The sequence below is a fragment of the Pygocentrus nattereri genome, chromosome 12, assembly GCF_015220715.1.
Source record: "Pygocentrus nattereri isolate fPygNat1 chromosome 12, fPygNat1.pri, whole genome shotgun sequence".
Lineage (NCBI taxonomy): Eukaryota > Metazoa > Chordata > Actinopteri > Characiformes > Serrasalmidae > Pygocentrus > Pygocentrus nattereri.
This window is the reverse complement of record NC_051222.1, coordinates 29,147,158-29,163,948: the sequence shown is the minus strand read 5'-3', so window position 1 is coordinate 29,163,948 and position 16,791 is coordinate 29,147,158. Positions and strand designations below refer to the sequence as shown.

Genomic DNA, 16,791 nt, shown 5'->3' with positions numbered 1-16,791 from the left:
GGCTGCCTCATCCTCTTTGGGACAATGATCCATACACACCTCAAAATCAAGGTTTAGCCACAGCTATTTCAGTTCCCTGATCCCCATAAAAACACGTGGGATGAGCTGAAAGCAAGCATGGAGGAAAGCAAGCATGGACCTCTGAATCTGAAGGGTCTGGAGAGATTCTGTATGGAGGAAAGGTCTCAGATCTCAATGTCTTCTCCAGTGATAGGAACCAGACATCTGAAGAGTTTCATGTTTCTAAAAGCTCTCACACTGCTTAGTATGTGAAATGGTTATGAAAATGAAATTCCCCATTTAGTAATGTTATTCTGAAAACATTGTGAGCAAAACAGGCCTGTTAAAATAATAAAAACACCCAATTAGTCACTGTTACGTTTATTCAGGAACTGTTAAGCACATTTTAGAAAATGTGTCACACCGGAAGACTTTTCTTTTTTATACTTCATAAGTAACGAAAAAAATTAATTATAATGAAATAAAATCAATGCTGAAATGTGGAGAAATTTTTTGAGTTTTTAACTGGAATCTTACAGATAAGCCATCCAGACCTGGTGAAGCATCTGCCCCACAAGCCATACCATCAGCAGCAGCATCTTCCGTAGTACCCGTCTCCCGGGATACGGTTGCCGTGGGCGACTCCCACAGCCAGCGGGCCACCAACGACCTGGTTCTACGGCGGGCTAGACATCAGCAGCTTTCTGGAGATGGAGAGAAACGAACTTCGCGCCCCGGCAACAAAGTCATCAAGTCTGCATCAGCGACTGCACTGTCGGTCATCATCCCTGCAGGTACGCTTCAGACCCCCACCACCAGGGGCGCTAGTGCTTTGTGTGAGGTAGCTGTTGAATCACAGAAACAGAGCTGATGTTTTCTTAACTCCTAGTATTGTTTTGTAATAATAGTTTGTTGTTCAACCTCCTTAAGTTGCCATTATTCCAATTACAGAAGCATAACGTAATTCTGCAGTAGATTAATAGAGAAATTGCAGTCTGTACCACATTTGTGGTTGTAAGTAGAAGAGGGGATATTATGATTTGAATAAGAGGTGGTATAGATAAGAGGCTGCTTTTTCTTTTCTGACACTGATACCGATATTGAACTCGAGTATCGGCCAATATCGATATTCAACCAATATTGTTTATACAGTTTAAAATATGCTATTTTAAATTGAAGCACTTTAGATGAACATCAAAAAATTGCCTATGATGCTTAAACTACTCAATCATGCTACAATCCCACAAGACGTCTACACAGCTAACAACATCATATCACGCAGTTTGAGTGACCTGCTGTTTCAGGATAGACCTGCTACTGTGAGGATTCAGCAAGTGCCAGAAGAGCGCGGATAAAGGTGAAAAGAGTGGGTTTACGTGAGGCGTAGTCATAGTGCAAGTACATGTGGGGGTCAAAACCACAAGAGAATAGATGATCACAAATGACATACAAGACAAAAAGGGCAATCTGAAAAACAAGGTCGTGGCAACAGGCAAAAAAAGGTCAAAGGTACAAATCCAAAATCCAGCAACCAGAATCAAAAGGGCAAGGCAAAAATCAGAGTTGAGAAAAACAAGGTCAGAGTCAGAATCAAGAACAGAGAAAGCCAATCAGAAGAAGCGCTCAGCAAGTTCACAGGGGAAACATCCATCCATCCATTTTCTAAGCCGCTTCTCCGTCAGGGTCGCGCTGGAGCCTATCCCAGCAGTCTTCGGGTGGAAGGCAGGATACACCCTGGACAGGTCGCCAGTCCATTGCAGGGCAGACACACAGACACAGACAGTTGTTCTGTGGTGTTTTGCATGTGGAATCTTATTTTGTTCACATCTTGATCCAAGACTGCTTTGTCAGTTATGCGGTTCGGCTGGTTTAATCACGGTTCTCTTTCTCTCCTCTACAGTGGAGCAGCATGCTAGCTCTCCTTTGGCCAGCCCAATGTCTCCTCGCTCAGTTTCTTCCAACCCATCATCACGGGACTCATCACCCAGCCGGGATTACAGCCCAGCGGTCAGCGTGCTCCGTTCACCAATCACCATCCACCGCTCGGGCAAGAAATACGGCTTTACACTGCGCGCCATCCGTGTGTACATGGGGGACAGTGACGTTTACAGTGTACACCACATCATCTGGGTGAGAGGAGACATTAGAACAAAGACGTTAGCAATAAAAATGTGAATATATATATATATCTTTAAAGAGAGAGCAGAGAAATAATGCAAAATAGGAAAGACATAGAATAGACCTCATGTGACACAAGACCCCAATCCTGGCCTGGAAATGTATTGTAATTTCTTATTAATATTAGCCCATTTCACAGTGCTCTGTACTACAGTCCCCAGCATGCACTGCCACGTAATATACTCTGATTCTCCTACCCCAACAACAGTCTATGGGACAGTGGTTACAAATCAGTTCTACACACTTCTAAGCAGGTCAACACCAGTCATGTGACTGAACGCACTGACTACATTTCAGTTGCAGTTCAACCAGCATATCAGAACATATCTGTCAGAAGAAAACCTTGTATATCCAAAATGGTCACTTTATGGAAGAACGAAAAACCCTACTCTATTTTTAATGTAAGTCAATGGAACCAAACTTTTTTCAGAGTAATTTTGGACCATTTCTTTTGGTCCATTCATCATGAAATGTACATGCAATGTAAAAGGTAACAGGCATTTTCATGTCAAAAACAGAAATATGTCAAAAATGGAGATACAAGGTTTTGTCCCGACAGCAGCGATATACACTTAACGTTAGCTCAGCAGCTCAGAAACTGAGACCAAGTATCAAGGTCTACCACAATTGCCTAGATTTTACTGCTGAGGTTTTTTGCGTATTTTGAATAAATCATGGCCAGTTTGGGTTACAGCAAAACATTAATTAAAATAAACAAAACTTTTCTCTGGCCCCCGGATTTGTTAAGGTATTTAATATGGCCCCTCTGTTGAGTTTGACAGCCCTGGAGTAGACTGTACTTTACTATGGCTTTACCAGTCAAGTTAAAACCAGTAAAATACTGAGAACCTAATTGAATTCATCTCTCAGAGTTAACTGAACATGGCTCTGTTTACATTTGGCATCATAGTGCATCCCATGCCTGGGTGTCTCTCCTGTTAAATAAGGTATTTTAGGCATCTGCATGTATATTGAAACATGAGCTTATGAACGTGAAAGCTGAAAGTTGCTGTGAAGGACAGCACAGTTCTCACTGACTGACATTTCCTTTCTTTCAACAGTGCTTCAGTTGTGGCTGCTAAGCAAACATACATAACATCTTTTCACTCTCTGTGACTTATATTGCTTGAAGCTCCCTGCACCTCAGTTGCAAAGTGCTTTTTAAAGTTTCAACACCCAACTCTGCATTGGTGCCACACCAGCCTCAAAAATCTCCAACGCCTCCAACGCCAATGTGGTACAAAAAAGTCCCAAACCTGCCATGATTTGTTCTACATACATTTTCAGCTGAAATCACTGGATCCTCTAAATCACAAGGTTGTTAAGGAGCCGAAATACGATCATTGCTGCATCCATGCTAACAGCAAGCTACCTCTCCTGTACACTTAAATGACATTGCATGCAAGTCTACTATCACTACTACCAGCCTCTTCTAGTGAACTGTACTTCCAAACTGGTGTGTTTGGTGTATTTTTGCTTACTTTCCGGTCTTAGAGTGTACAGGAATGTTAGCTCACATGTAGCAAGATTCATCTTTTGGCACCCTAAAGATCCTGTATTTCAGAGGATCAGATCATGGTAATTGCATGTCAGTGCCAGTTGTAAACAGAGCCTTTTGGTGGACATTTAACAGCAGAGAAAGATTTTTAAAGATTTACTGTATCTTTCTAAAGTAACCTTCAGTGGTACTAATTCGGATGTTAGCTAGAGACGTTGCACTTTGACCATGACTGTGAAACTTTTGTTGTCCAATCACAGCATGTAGAAGAAGGAGGTCCGGCCCAAGAAGCAGGGCTATGTGCTGGTGACCTCATCACACATGTCAATGGAGAGTCTGTGCACGGCTTGGTCCATACAGAAGTGGTGGAACTCATTCTTAAGGTGAATAGTCTGACGCTAAGATTAGTTCATCCTGCTAGTGTTATTATCCTGTACCCAAATAAGTCTAATGTGATTCCTCTTCATTTCACCACATGGAGGACAGGATTCTGGTGAACACTTTTGCTCTAACAGTGCAACCAACTTTGTTTCTGTGCTCTCAGAGTGGCAATAAAGTGACTGTGACCACCACACCCTTTGAGAACACATCTATCAAAGTGGGTCCAGCTCGCAGATCCAGCTACAAATCCAAGATGGCCAGACGTAGCAAAAGGCCAGTCAAAGAAGGACAGGAAAGGTAAGTCACCTAGGTCTTTTTAGAATATTGTCATGTTACTGGAGTGCTAACAAGCTGAAAACTGTACATAGCATTACTTTTGTCTCCTACAAGACTGCCTTAGTGTAGATTTAGTGTAGAAGTTCAATTATGTCATTGATTAATTGATAATCTTTCGAGAGTTACAATGCATCCAAAAATCAATTCGTTTTCCCACCCCAAATTAATAGATTATAGACAGAGTACTTAATCAGTCCCCAAGGGAATGTGTGTCATTACAGTCACATCAAAGTCACAAGTACGCAATTAATCAGTACAGTAAAATAGAATGCAGTATACATGACAAGCACCCCAAAAAGTGAAGGGGAACACTCAGAAAGCCAGCTATGCTGAAAAGTTGGCATTTTGGCTAATCAGTGGCTTAATAAGTAGCGGTGGATTCCGAATTATAGTCTGTGCCTAACTTATTCTGATGTGAATGCTTCCCTTATACCTATTGGGGTGTTTTTCTACAAGGTGATGAGTTTTCTCAGTTGAGCCCAGCAGCCATCACAGGTTTTTTCTTGGATGATTGGGTCACGTTTTATTTGGATGTTCCAAATAACTAACAAACCTGTTCACTAACAAACTTCCTGGTGATATTCAGTTGATTATCAACAACAGTATGGTTATACAGGGTGGGCCATTGATATGGATACACCCAAATAAAATGGGAATGGTTGGTGATATTAACTTCCCCAGTTTCTGGCACATTAGTTTATGGGAGGGGGAAATCTTTTCAAGATGGGTGGTGACCATGGCGGCCATCGGGAGACCTTGGGGGCCATTCTACTGGCCCACGACGACCAATCCAATTTGTAGGAAACTGTTTATCTAGGAATGCTCGGACCTGACACCCATAATGTGGTGGTCCACCATCTTGCTGGAAAAACTCAGGGAACGTGCCAGCTTCCAAAGTGGACTGGTCGTCGTGGGCCAGTTGAATGGCCCCCAAGGTCTCCCAATCTGACCCCCTTAGACTTTTATCTTTGGGGTCATCTGAAGGCAGAGAAACATCTTAGGGTTAGGAATAGATTTGATAAAATCTTTCATACTGCAATTGAAGTTCAGTTTCATTTAATAGATATTTACTTGAATGTTACTTAAAGACAGACTGAGCATTTACAAAGCATCAGTGGACCATCCAAATGAAGTGTTACCAATGACTGTGCATCCAGTTTGCTTGTCATGTTAAGTAAGGTTGAATTTAGAATAATTGAATACAAACTATTAAATATAAAAATGTTGTATATTGTTCCTGTTATCCTGAAAATGCTGTATATTTTATTGTGAACCTATGAGACACACAGCAGATGCACTGTAAAGCCTGATAGCTGGCATGTGGGATATCCTATATTATGCACTCCTGCGCTGTTGCTGAATTGGTCAGTAGCTAAAGGCGTTTACCCTATTTTAACTCAAAGGTGTTAACCCTGTTTTTACCCTTATTGGTCTAATTATGACTTTTCTGTCTTTCCTTTTCTTTACTTTTTCTCTCCCTTCACAGTAAAAAGCGCAGCTCTCTGTTCCGTAAGATAACCAAGCAGTCAAACCTGCTCCACACTAGCCGTAGTCTGTCATCTCTGAATCGCTCTCTGTCCTCCAGTGAGAGTCTTCCTGGGTCTCCAACTCACAGTCTGTCTGCCCGCTCCCCAACCCAGAGCTACCGCTCCACACCTGACCCGTCTTACCTTGGTGAGTAGGTTGTAGACTAGCTACATCAATTGAGCTGAAAGGTAACAGTGATCAATAAACGTGTTTTCCCTTGCTAAGCTTACTCTTGGTTTAATGTTGCCTAGTCTTATCCTATGTTTTCTTGGACATGAAACTTATTATGAACCTTAAATAAACCTTTTTATGCTCTCTATTACCTGTTTTCTTTGTACTGCCTGCATCTCATCCTGTTTGCTTGCTTATCTCAGGTGCCTCTTCTCAAAGCAGCTCTCCAGCTTCCAGCACCCCGAATTCTCCTGCTGCCTCTCAGCACATGCGACCCAGCTCCCTCCATGGCTTGTCCCCTAAACTGCATCGGCAGTACCGCTCAGCCCGTTGCAAATCTGCTGGCAACATCCCTCTTTCTCCTCTGGCACACACTCCATCTCCTACTCAGTCTTCACCGCCACCCTTGCCAGGACATACCGTTGGAAGTTCCAACACAACACAGACTTTCCCTGCCAAGCTTCACTCATCTCCTCCTATCACAAGGCCCAGGCCCAAGAGTGCTGAACCGCCCCGATCGCCACTTCTCAAGAGAGTGCAGTCTGCGGAGAAGCTTGGATCACCACTTTCATCTTCTGGGGAAAAGAAAGGAGGGATCGGGGCAATGAGGAAGCACAGTCTAGAAGTAGTCCATTCAGAATATCGTAAGGAAGGGTTCCACTGTGAGCTGGGTCTCCAGAGCTTGTTGGAGACAGAAGGGGAGAATCTGGCCTCAACTTCAGCAACTACGCCATCACCTACTCAGCCTACTGTCCCATCACCCCCAGAAATGGGTGTTTTTAAGCCTGTACGCAAGCTGGGCAGGCAGGAATCACCCCTGAGTAGAGATGCTTTGCTTGCTGGCAGAGAGAGAGAGAAGGAGCTTGAGAGACAGAAGTCTTTAGATGCAGTCCAGGGAAGTGACAGTAAACTGGCAATAGTCTTGGAGAAGTCCTTTTCTGCCAGTAAGACATTTGAAAGAACTGGGACTGACCAAGGAGCCTTGAGCAAGAAAGTCCCAGATGATAAATCAAGTCACATAAAATCCCCAGTTGTTGATGTGTCACAGCGGTCACCATCCACCCTAAAAGATGCCAGCCCTGCAAGGCTTGAACCCAGTCTGCCTATTGTAACTAGGCCTTCACCTGTTGTACCAGAGTCTAAATTTAGTGTTGTCCCTGCCATTCCCTCGCCTCTGACTACTATGTCCATCCCTGCTGCAAAAACTACAGACCCCAGCATTCCCAGTGTTGGAGCAGGAAATGGAAGTCAAGGTTGTGCCACAAAAACTCCAAGCAAAGTTGTCCTAATCCAGACAACTGTGACTACCAAAACTCAGACGTCCCAAAGTTTGGCAAGCACCAAGGACTTCTCAGAAAAGAAGAGTGACAAGGATGCTGGAATTAAAGAAGTAGGAAAGACTCTCACCGCCGTTAGGTCTAGTTTACTGTGTAGTGGCTCTGTGAAGGCAACTCCTGTTGCTGACATTCAAGGGGTACCCTCAAGTGCTACAGAGGTGTCCAGAGCAACCAAGGGACCGTCAGATGGAGAATGTCTGAAGAAGTTGGGTGCAGATACCCATGGTAGGACTCCAGATATGAAGTTGAGAACTGGCTTACCTCCATCCAAGGGAGTAGTTCCACTTCACCCACACCAGGTACAGTCTCCTGCTCTGGGCAAGCTCTGTCAGGACAAGGGCCTCTCTCCAGTCAACTGCTACCGTGGCACCTTGGACTGGGAAGATAAGTGTCTCTTGGAGGTTGTTGAGGAGCATTCACCTTCCCCTACTCCTTCCCCAACTGGAGCCACCCCTAGCTCCTCCAAAGCACTCCCGGTGTCTCCTGGTGACAAATATGTCAGTGTGGCTAAAACTGTGGAAGAACCTGTCAAAAAGGGAACTCTGGATGGAGCTAAAACCAAGGAAGCCAGTAAATCAGCAGAAGAAACTCAGGCTAGTGTGCAAGGAAAGACTGAGGCTTCAAGTGGGAGTAAGCATAGCTCGAAAGTAGCAGCTCCAAGCCCTTCTGATGCAGTGCCGCATGAAAAGAGTGGGAGCACTAAGAATGGCTTGTGACCTTTCAGCAAGTCTAGTATTCCATTTATTGGAGATTTCAAAGGATGCAGTGTTGTCGGGCAATTGTAAGGACATTCCAGCAAGTAAATACCAAGGTCAAGCGGGAGAAACATAATGTAAGACTGAACAAAACAAATGCTCTGAGGTACTTCTTATAAGGGTGTTATTTGTTGTAGATAAAGAGCAGTTTGTCACAGAATTACAGATGTACTGCAGCTGTGGGCACAAGAGAAAGAGAAAAAGAATGAATGAGTGAGTGCATGTCTTGTGGTGCTTGTGTGACAAAGTGAAAAGGCAAGCGCAAAGTGCTTTAACTGATCAAATGATGCTGAAAACTGTGAACACCAAAATCCATGTTCCTCCATTTTCTAACCAGTGTGAGCAACCTATTTCTTAAGTGACGTGGAAAATAGGCATTTGTTCCTGCAACGTTTACTGAGCAGACAATATCGCAACCGTCTTAATTGGTATATATATGTGAGGGATGCATTCTTATTCTCGTCTTATGCTTGATTCATCATTCCCTAATCCTTAATCAGCATGATGTCGAGTGACTAGTGGCTAGTGCTCATGCTGCCTGTGGGCATGCCTTTCATGCTGTGTTGATGGAGGGACAAGTAGGACCAAAAATATCAGAGAGATTTCATTTTCCTGTCAACCCATAAGCCGATGGAGCATTTAAGTGGCCGAGATTTAGCGTTTGAATTAGCCTGCACTGCATGGGCGACTGCAGCCTTCTTATCAGGTACTAGCAGGAGGCCTAGCGTAGCTGCCCGGTGACAGCTGCCTCCATCGCAGCTTAGGCAGCAGAGGCGTAATTGCTGACTTGGGCTGATTTTAACAGTGTTTGTGGGCTTTAAATCTGCTATGCTCTACTTGAAAGACACTTTACAGCTATTAAAGAAAGATACTACTCTTGCTGTTTAGTCCACCCTTTTAAGGGGTGGTTGTGATTGATGATAAGGAAAGTATTAATTTAAAAAAATCAAAGATTTGCACAAATTAAATCTGAAATATGCGTTAGCTAGCACATGCAGGAATCCATGCAAGTATTCAGGACAGGCTATTTTAAGTGAGTTCATTTCCATTTTACGGTAGGCTAAACCATCTCTATTAAATTGAAATACTGAACAGTATATACTGCTATACATTTCAGGTTGTTTATGAACTCAGAAGTGATTGATATTACCTTCTTTGACAGACACTAACTATACATATTCATAGCTTTTAGTTCTACATCCTCTTATGGTACGAGATACCATATTGAACCATTTAATGAAGCCTGAGGGACCCAACTATGATGTAACATGGTGTTGTCACCTGACTGAAAGTTAGACATATGATGTAACAGTGGTTGTACCAAGCTAACAACAGTTCTCTGTTCTAGAACTACAGTGAAAAACTATACCTTTCCCAAAACAACCCAAACAATCAAAAAGGTCTATATATAATCATGTTTCTATGACAGAGATTGTACTGAAGCCCTCAATGTACTACATAAAGATGATAGATCTATGATCGAAACATAGATAACGATATGATCCAAACAGTAGCGCGACAATGCTAATGCTTTGGGGGTGAAAGAAGCCCAAACTATGAAATGGGGTGTATGAACCTACAGTTGTTATTCATGAAGGCCAAGTATAACAACTGAGATGTTGAGATGTAAACAAGGTCATTCAGAGTGGTTTCATGTGAAATGGTTCACTGTAGAGAAAGTTACGGACTCTGATTTCATTACTGTGGTGGTGACCACCGAACCTACACACGTCTTTCGAGGTTTTACATGTGATGGTGATGATGGTAGAATAGTGGTAATATGCAAAAAAAAAAAAACAGTTGTCTCATGTCCCTCATGCATGTCCCTCTCCACCATTAATGGGTTAAGAAACGCATTTTTTTCACCAAAACCTTCTCAAAACTATCATAACAGTGTCTCAGTCGACAGGCAGTGCATTTGTAACAAATTCATGTAGCAACTCTCTGTGAAGGAACTTTTAAAGCCACTAAACTCTTGAGATGTCTGGTTCCTATCACCACCGCTGTGAACATTTTCGACTCTCAGGTTTCTCTAGATTGGAGCGTTTCACATCAAACCACTCGGAGTTAAGTTGTTTATATATCATCATTGAAATTATGCAGATCATTTTTTAAAAAGTGTCATTCCCTTTAACAAGTATCATCCATATATTGTACACATCATTTTTGCTCTAGCAGCAGTGTTTCTCTTGGGCTCTATTACAGTGTTCCATGTGGTCTTAGTGAAGTGAGGCCTAATCAGCAAAAACTTTGTATGTAAAGTCATTTCTTTGGTGTTTGCTCTGTTTGCATTTCACAGTGGAACAGAATATTCATGAATATGCACCGTTTATGCAGATACAGAAATCCCTTTACGTGTCAGGAATCCCTGAGTGAGATATGAACTAGATATAAGAGGCACAAATTACAGCTGTGTCCGAACCACATACTACACTAATGAATGGGCTTCTATTGGTGGTGTACTATTCTCGATTCTTCATGCTATTTAGTGTAGTAGGATGCAGTTTTGGACACGGCCTGTGCTTTCTTCTCCTGTTTGACAAGAATGGTTTGTGACCGTTCTTATGTGCTGGGATGTGCTGCCATCTGGTGGCTAAAATCACTAAACTGTGCATGAATCCAGCCCCCCAGGACCAGAGTTCCCCACCTCAGTCTCAATATTTTGCGTTGGGATCTTTTTTGTTGTAAAACGTCTTGAGAGAGTCTCAGTTTTGCATTTCATAACAAGATACTATATATATAATATATATTATATGATCCGATAGTGTTCACCTGCTTTCTCCCACGTTTGACAGATATAGGCATTTATAAGATTTCTGCTGTCAGTGAGCCTGAAATGAGGGAGGAGACACAAACTGAAGTTTAAGGGACATTTTCACATGTCCATCTAGCCTAACTCTGCGCATCAGTCATTATTGGTTAGGATTATACAGTGAAAAACGCATCCTAGGTCATCATCTCACTCATGTGGCGGTTCTGTTACACAGTTGAACTTTTTTGCTCTCTCTCGTTCACTATATTGAAACGACACTGAACTGTAACATGCTGGGGGCTGTTTATATGCTGTCGGAAGCCTTTGCTGGAGAGAAGTGACCTCATCCGGTCACCTCGCTGACCTGATCTCGTGCTCGGCCCACAAATCTTTTGTAGGAGCTGTTGCTTGTTGGCCTCATGGAAGGTTGGCAACCCAATGACTTTGGCCTGGAGTTTAGATTTACCACATAACCTTGAGCTTCCAGTTTAAAACGCATTGCTACAGAGCTAGTCTATGCTGTTATAGCTAATCGGGAATAGGCAAGTTGGATACAACAACAAAGTAATCACCATGACATCATATTAGCTTGATTAGGCTACGTGACAGAGAAACTGGAACTGTTGTTGTTGTTTTTTTTAACCTGTGCTTGTGTGAACATGTTTTTTTTTAAAAAGCCAAAGAAGGAAAACCCCCATTTTTTAAACATGTGTGTAAGTGTGTACTAGGCCTAGGGCTGCGGCGCAGGAGGGGTGCTGGAGTGTGTTGTTAATTGATGCTGATCATTAATAGAATTAATAGAATTTCCGCTGTTGTACATTATCACAGTTTGTTCCACCCCTATTAAGCTACAGATTCTCATTAAGCTCAATGGTAGTTTTGCGCATGCTACTAGCCTAGCCTTTTATTTCACCTCGTTCAGCTCCTAAACGGATCCCGAGTGTGATAAATGATTTTGAAGGTTTTATTTCGTTAAACGTATCACATAAGAGTGTAAAAATGATCTTGACGTCTACTGGCGCACTCACAGCACTACAGCAGCACTTTGTGACTTGGCTCTACATGTGCTCCTTGATGCTACGCGTCCACTGTGTGTGTAGTTTCAGCTACACTAGACGTTATTAAGTCCGTTAACAACTTTCATTGTTAAGCCAGGTTTACAAACTTAAGCTGTGATTAATCCCAACGTGTGTGCACACGAAAGCATGACAGCTATGGCAACCAGCCATCTGCGTGAAACATGAGGAGGAAAAATGTGAGAAGGTCACGCATTTATAAGCTCTGTCTCCACTGCGACCGTGCCGATGCTTAGTAGAGTAACAATTGCTTTATGTTCTTAGCATCAACAGTGGCTTCTTCTGCTAAAAGTGATATACGCCACAAACGTCACAAAGGAAAAAAAAAGTCACCCAATCACCCTTGTCCCAAACTGGTCAGAAGCTCAGCCTGATTGGTCTAAGAGTTCTTTATGATCAGAAATCTCAAAGTTCTGCTACATGCACATGAAAAACCATCATCCTGCTCTTTACAGCAGGACGTGGCTGTGAGTGGAAAGGAGACACGCCAGTTGTTGGCATGGTGAGAGTTTCAGCAGTGTAGATTGTTAAAAGAACGCTCTGCACTCTTCTGTTTTGTGTTGTGTATAATACTGGGCTCATCTTGAATTCAACAACGAGATGTGTGGCATCTATGGTCCCCCAAAAAATCAACACCAGGTTTATTCCACCACTGCAGTCGACTGTTGCCGGTGGCGGTGACAGAATTTTTCGTCGCAGCTCCATTGAAAACAGTGGAATATCCGGTTTGCTGATGTCTGTCTACCACCAAAGTGTGAAAGCAGCATTAGCCAAGAAATGATCCTCTGTCATGAGACAGAATATTACAGAGCCCCGAAGGGGCCGTGATAAAAAAAAAGTTAATGACATTGCGTTCCCATGCAAAATATATGCTCGTCAGACAGCAAGCAAACGTAGGACCAGAGGTGCCCAATGACATTGTCTGCATTAGAGCTTTGTTTTTAATATTAAACTATGCTGAAACCCTGTTTTCCCAGTTTTGCCAGTCTATGCTGAGTTTATTCAGCAGTTGTTCTCTGCAGTCTCTGTAAATGTAGCTTTTACTGTACGAGGACACTCAATCTCAGTTTCAGTTTGCGTCACTAATAACAGAATCATGTTTGATTTTGAGAGGCGATACTATGTCTTTATATTTCAATCCAGGATCAAAGTCAAATTCAATGTGCTGCTTCATCTCTGAGCTTAAGCAAAGCACAGCTTTTGCAAGCGAATGCAAAACATTTGCATCGTAATGCAAAACATTTGCGAGCGAACACAATGTTATTAATGGGGCTCTGTAGAATATCCAGGGTTAGATTGAACTAAGCTTAAAGTTGGCCAATCCATAACTACTGCTCCATGAGACAGACCCCTGAGCTTGGAGGCAGGAGAAAGTTGCAAACAGTGCAGATACATTAGAGATCATAATTAATGGACAGTCCTAAGTCACATGTCTACGATTGCACATTGTTACAGTTTTCCATTGTGACCACACAAGGTCAAGATGCACTGTTTACCCCTAACTTGGTATTATTTCCACAGGTTATTTTATAGCAGATCAAAGCCACGGTGATCTTCACAGATGTGGCAATGTGCCGTCTGTATAAGGCTACTGGCCTGACTGATTTGAAATAATTAGATCAGCACATCTCCATGTTAAACTAATCCCATCTGAATAGTACTTCAGACGTAAACTGCCCTTTAAAGGCAAACACCAGAGAGCAGTGCTGAGTAGCCCAAGACTTTGCCTTTGCTTAATGTGTGTCCAGAAAAAAAGTATGTCTGTAAGCAAAGCCTTAATATCAAGATGTTTTTTTAACTTGGCATCAATGTGTCATACTCTCAGTGTATCAAACAAAGATGCTCTTGAAATATCCTATTTGTGCATCATATCTAGAACATATGCACTGATAGAGAGAATGTTTCTGATGGCTCTGAAACAAGTGCACATTTCTGAAGGATATTTTATAACAATGAATAATTAGGAAAGCTAACGGGCCCACTAGCTTTAATTTATTCCACCCTAAATGGGCTTTCCGGCCCAAAACTAGCATTTAATGTGTTATTTTCCGTGTTATGTAATGTTTCCCTCAGACTCATCCGTCAAGAATTCACAATTTCTGTATCCTTTTTGTGACCATCACTGTTGTCTCACTACAATACCCAGCATGCATTGCAAAAATGGCATACCACTGAGATGTTATATTTTACAGGACTCCGGAGAGGCAATGAGGTATTTTTTTCTGGATTGCTATGTTGAAATAACCAGTTAACTATCTTGTGATCTCAAGATGACAAAAGTCGTTAACTTGAGACCACGAGTTAATTATTGTGTGATCTCAAGAGAGCAGAGTTGTTCATTTGAGATTTGAGATTTGAGAAGTATTTCACAAGATATTTAACTCGTTATCTCAAGATAACAATCCAGAAAATTATAGCAACAGCTTCTCTACAGAAGCTTGAGATCACTAAATAATTAGCTCAGTATCTCAAGGTAACAGTGCAGAAAATTATACCAGCAGCTCATGGCCTCTTCAGACTTCTGTAATATGTGGCTTCCTGGCAGTAATGTTTGCTATCTGTATTAGCCAGCTAGCAGTAAGACAAATAGCCCAGCCATAAGTGACCACCCCAATGTGCTTGTATTTTTTCAAATGTCCTTCCCACCTTCAAGATACTTCATCAGAAGGATGTGTTCCTACTGTTTTACCTGGAATATCTCACTTCTGACACCACTGTGGCACCGCTGTAGGAGGCGAGTACACACGTTTACAACAGATGTGGTGTATAGTTATATTTTCTGCCTTTGCCAGAGGTCCCTTTTAAGGTTGCCCTTTGGCCCAGTTTGGGAAATCTGCTTTATAAGCATCTAGTGTTGAAGTTCTAACTGATCCTAGACAATTATATGCAGCTTTAAAACAAGTAAATCAAGTCTGGAGTAGTTCAGAGACAGCAAGTCCCTTCATTAGAGTCCTTCCACGTACAGCACTTCTCTGACCTGTCTTTTGACTGTTGTCACCTTCAACATGTGACTGTTATAGTTTATCGAAACATCAAAAAAAGAAATAAAACAATGTTTTGTAAAGTTTTATTATGTTGCACTGTATAGCCTAGTTTCTTATTCTTAACGTACAGAAAATGATTTTGACGAATATAACAGAGTAGTTTGGTGGGTGAATCATGTCCTGTGGCAAAAGAAGTCCTCACTTTCCAAGTAAAAGATGGTGTTCACTTCAACCTAGTTTATATCCTACAATGTACTCAGTTCCTGTGATCATAGTTTGAGATTTCTTTGTGGATTTTTTTTTTTTTGTATCTTATTTATAAATTGTGATCTATTGAGAATGCACTTTATTTTCTGTCAGATTTTATTTTGTTCCAGAAGTACATGTACTGTATTAATGTATTACGTAGCTGTCGAAAAAAAGGTATTTATAGAAATGTACATAGAAATGCAGATATTCTGTGCTAACGTGAATGTTTTAGAGAAAAAGAGAGAGATAAAGAGTGAATGAAAGGAAGAATCATTTATTATGTATCGATTATTTCATTGCACTCTTAGCAGCTGGTTGAGTTGACAGTTAAAAGCTGGCATAACTTACACTGTTATTCATTTTAACTATTTATTTATTTGTTGTCTTTGGCACTTTTGCTTGTACAGCAAATGTCATTCGATGCATAAACACCAGAAGTGCAGTATGTATGTGTACTCAAATTAATAAACTGATATTGTATACCTATCATCTGTTTTCATTCATTTTATACGAATAAACAGGTATTTTGTACATTGCATCATTGCTTTCCATAAAACAAATGCGTTTTTTGTTTTTTTTTGCTCAACACAGTTCTGGATGACAGATTATTTTATTCACTCATTTGTTTATCTGTTTACTCTTCCTTCCTTGTTTATGTTTACACTGCACAGCACAAGCAAGTCTTTTTCATTTAAAAGGCATGTCTTTTTTTTACTATTGACTCAACACAGTTCTTAAATACAGCTCAAGTTTTTACTCAGTCATTTATTTGTTTAGCTGTTTACTCATTCATTCCATTATTTGTGTTTACTCAGCCCACATGCACTTTGCACATCTGTTCACAGTTATTCTTTTATTTATTCATCTATTTACACCGTTATTCATTCATTTCTTTTTCTGTCTACTTATTAATTAATTGTTTCATTCCTTTATTTTTCTGTTTACTCAGCGCAGCACATGCAGGACCTCTTTGGCTAAAACCCCACTTCTGTTTTTTTTTTAAACATTTCATTTTTATTGATTTAATTAATTAGCTGTTTACTAATTCACTCATGTGTTTATCTGTTTACTCAGCACTGAGTTTTTTATCAGCCTCTTTTTTCACCACTGTTTAGTAATCACGTATTTGTTTATTTATCTGTTTATTCTGTTATTCGTTGGTTTATTTATCTGTTTACTCAGCGCTGCACATGCAGGTCCTTTTTAGTTAAAAACCCACCTCTTGCATAACCGGCAACGTAAACGCATCGACCAATGAAAGGCGTGTCCCTGTTTACAGATAGGACGTGCGTCCAATCAGGGAGAGGAGGCCGCCCGCGTTAACCAATGAGCTTCTTAGAGGGGCGGGCCTAAGGGGTGCGTCTACAATGACAACAGGAACTAATTGCGCATTAGCTTGCTGGGAAGCCGTAGCGTAGCTGCAAATGCGTTTCACACACAGTTAGTGCGGGTAAAACAGAGCGACACTAATCTTAGCTGGGTAGAGGAAAAAACACACTTGTTTTGATCAGGAGTTGCCGGAATGGCTCCATACAGCCTCGGCTTTT

General features: G+C 41.5%; 1 protein-coding gene across 3 annotated transcripts in view; it reads left to right on the top strand.

The window, feature by feature from the left end:
• The window catches only part of mast1a (microtubule associated serine/threonine kinase 1a), a 120,601-nt gene extending 104,870 nt beyond the window's left edge, over nt 1-15,731 (top strand). For all 3 annotated transcript variants that reach the window (XM_037543213.1, XM_037543212.1, XM_017720674.2), the window contains 6 exons: nt 540-794; nt 1,901-2,130; nt 3,937-4,059; nt 4,221-4,354; nt 5,880-6,067; nt 6,295-15,731. In XM_037543213.1, the coding sequence (XP_037399110.1) occupies nt 540-794; nt 1,901-2,130; nt 3,937-4,059; nt 4,221-4,354; nt 5,880-6,067; nt 6,295-8,144 (2,780 nt within the window). In that variant the 3' untranslated portion in view covers nt 8,145-15,731. The remainder of the gene's footprint in view (nt 1-539; nt 795-1,900; nt 2,131-3,936; nt 4,060-4,220; nt 4,355-5,879; nt 6,068-6,294) is intronic.
• Nucleotides 15,732-16,791: the final 1,060 nt, after the last annotated feature.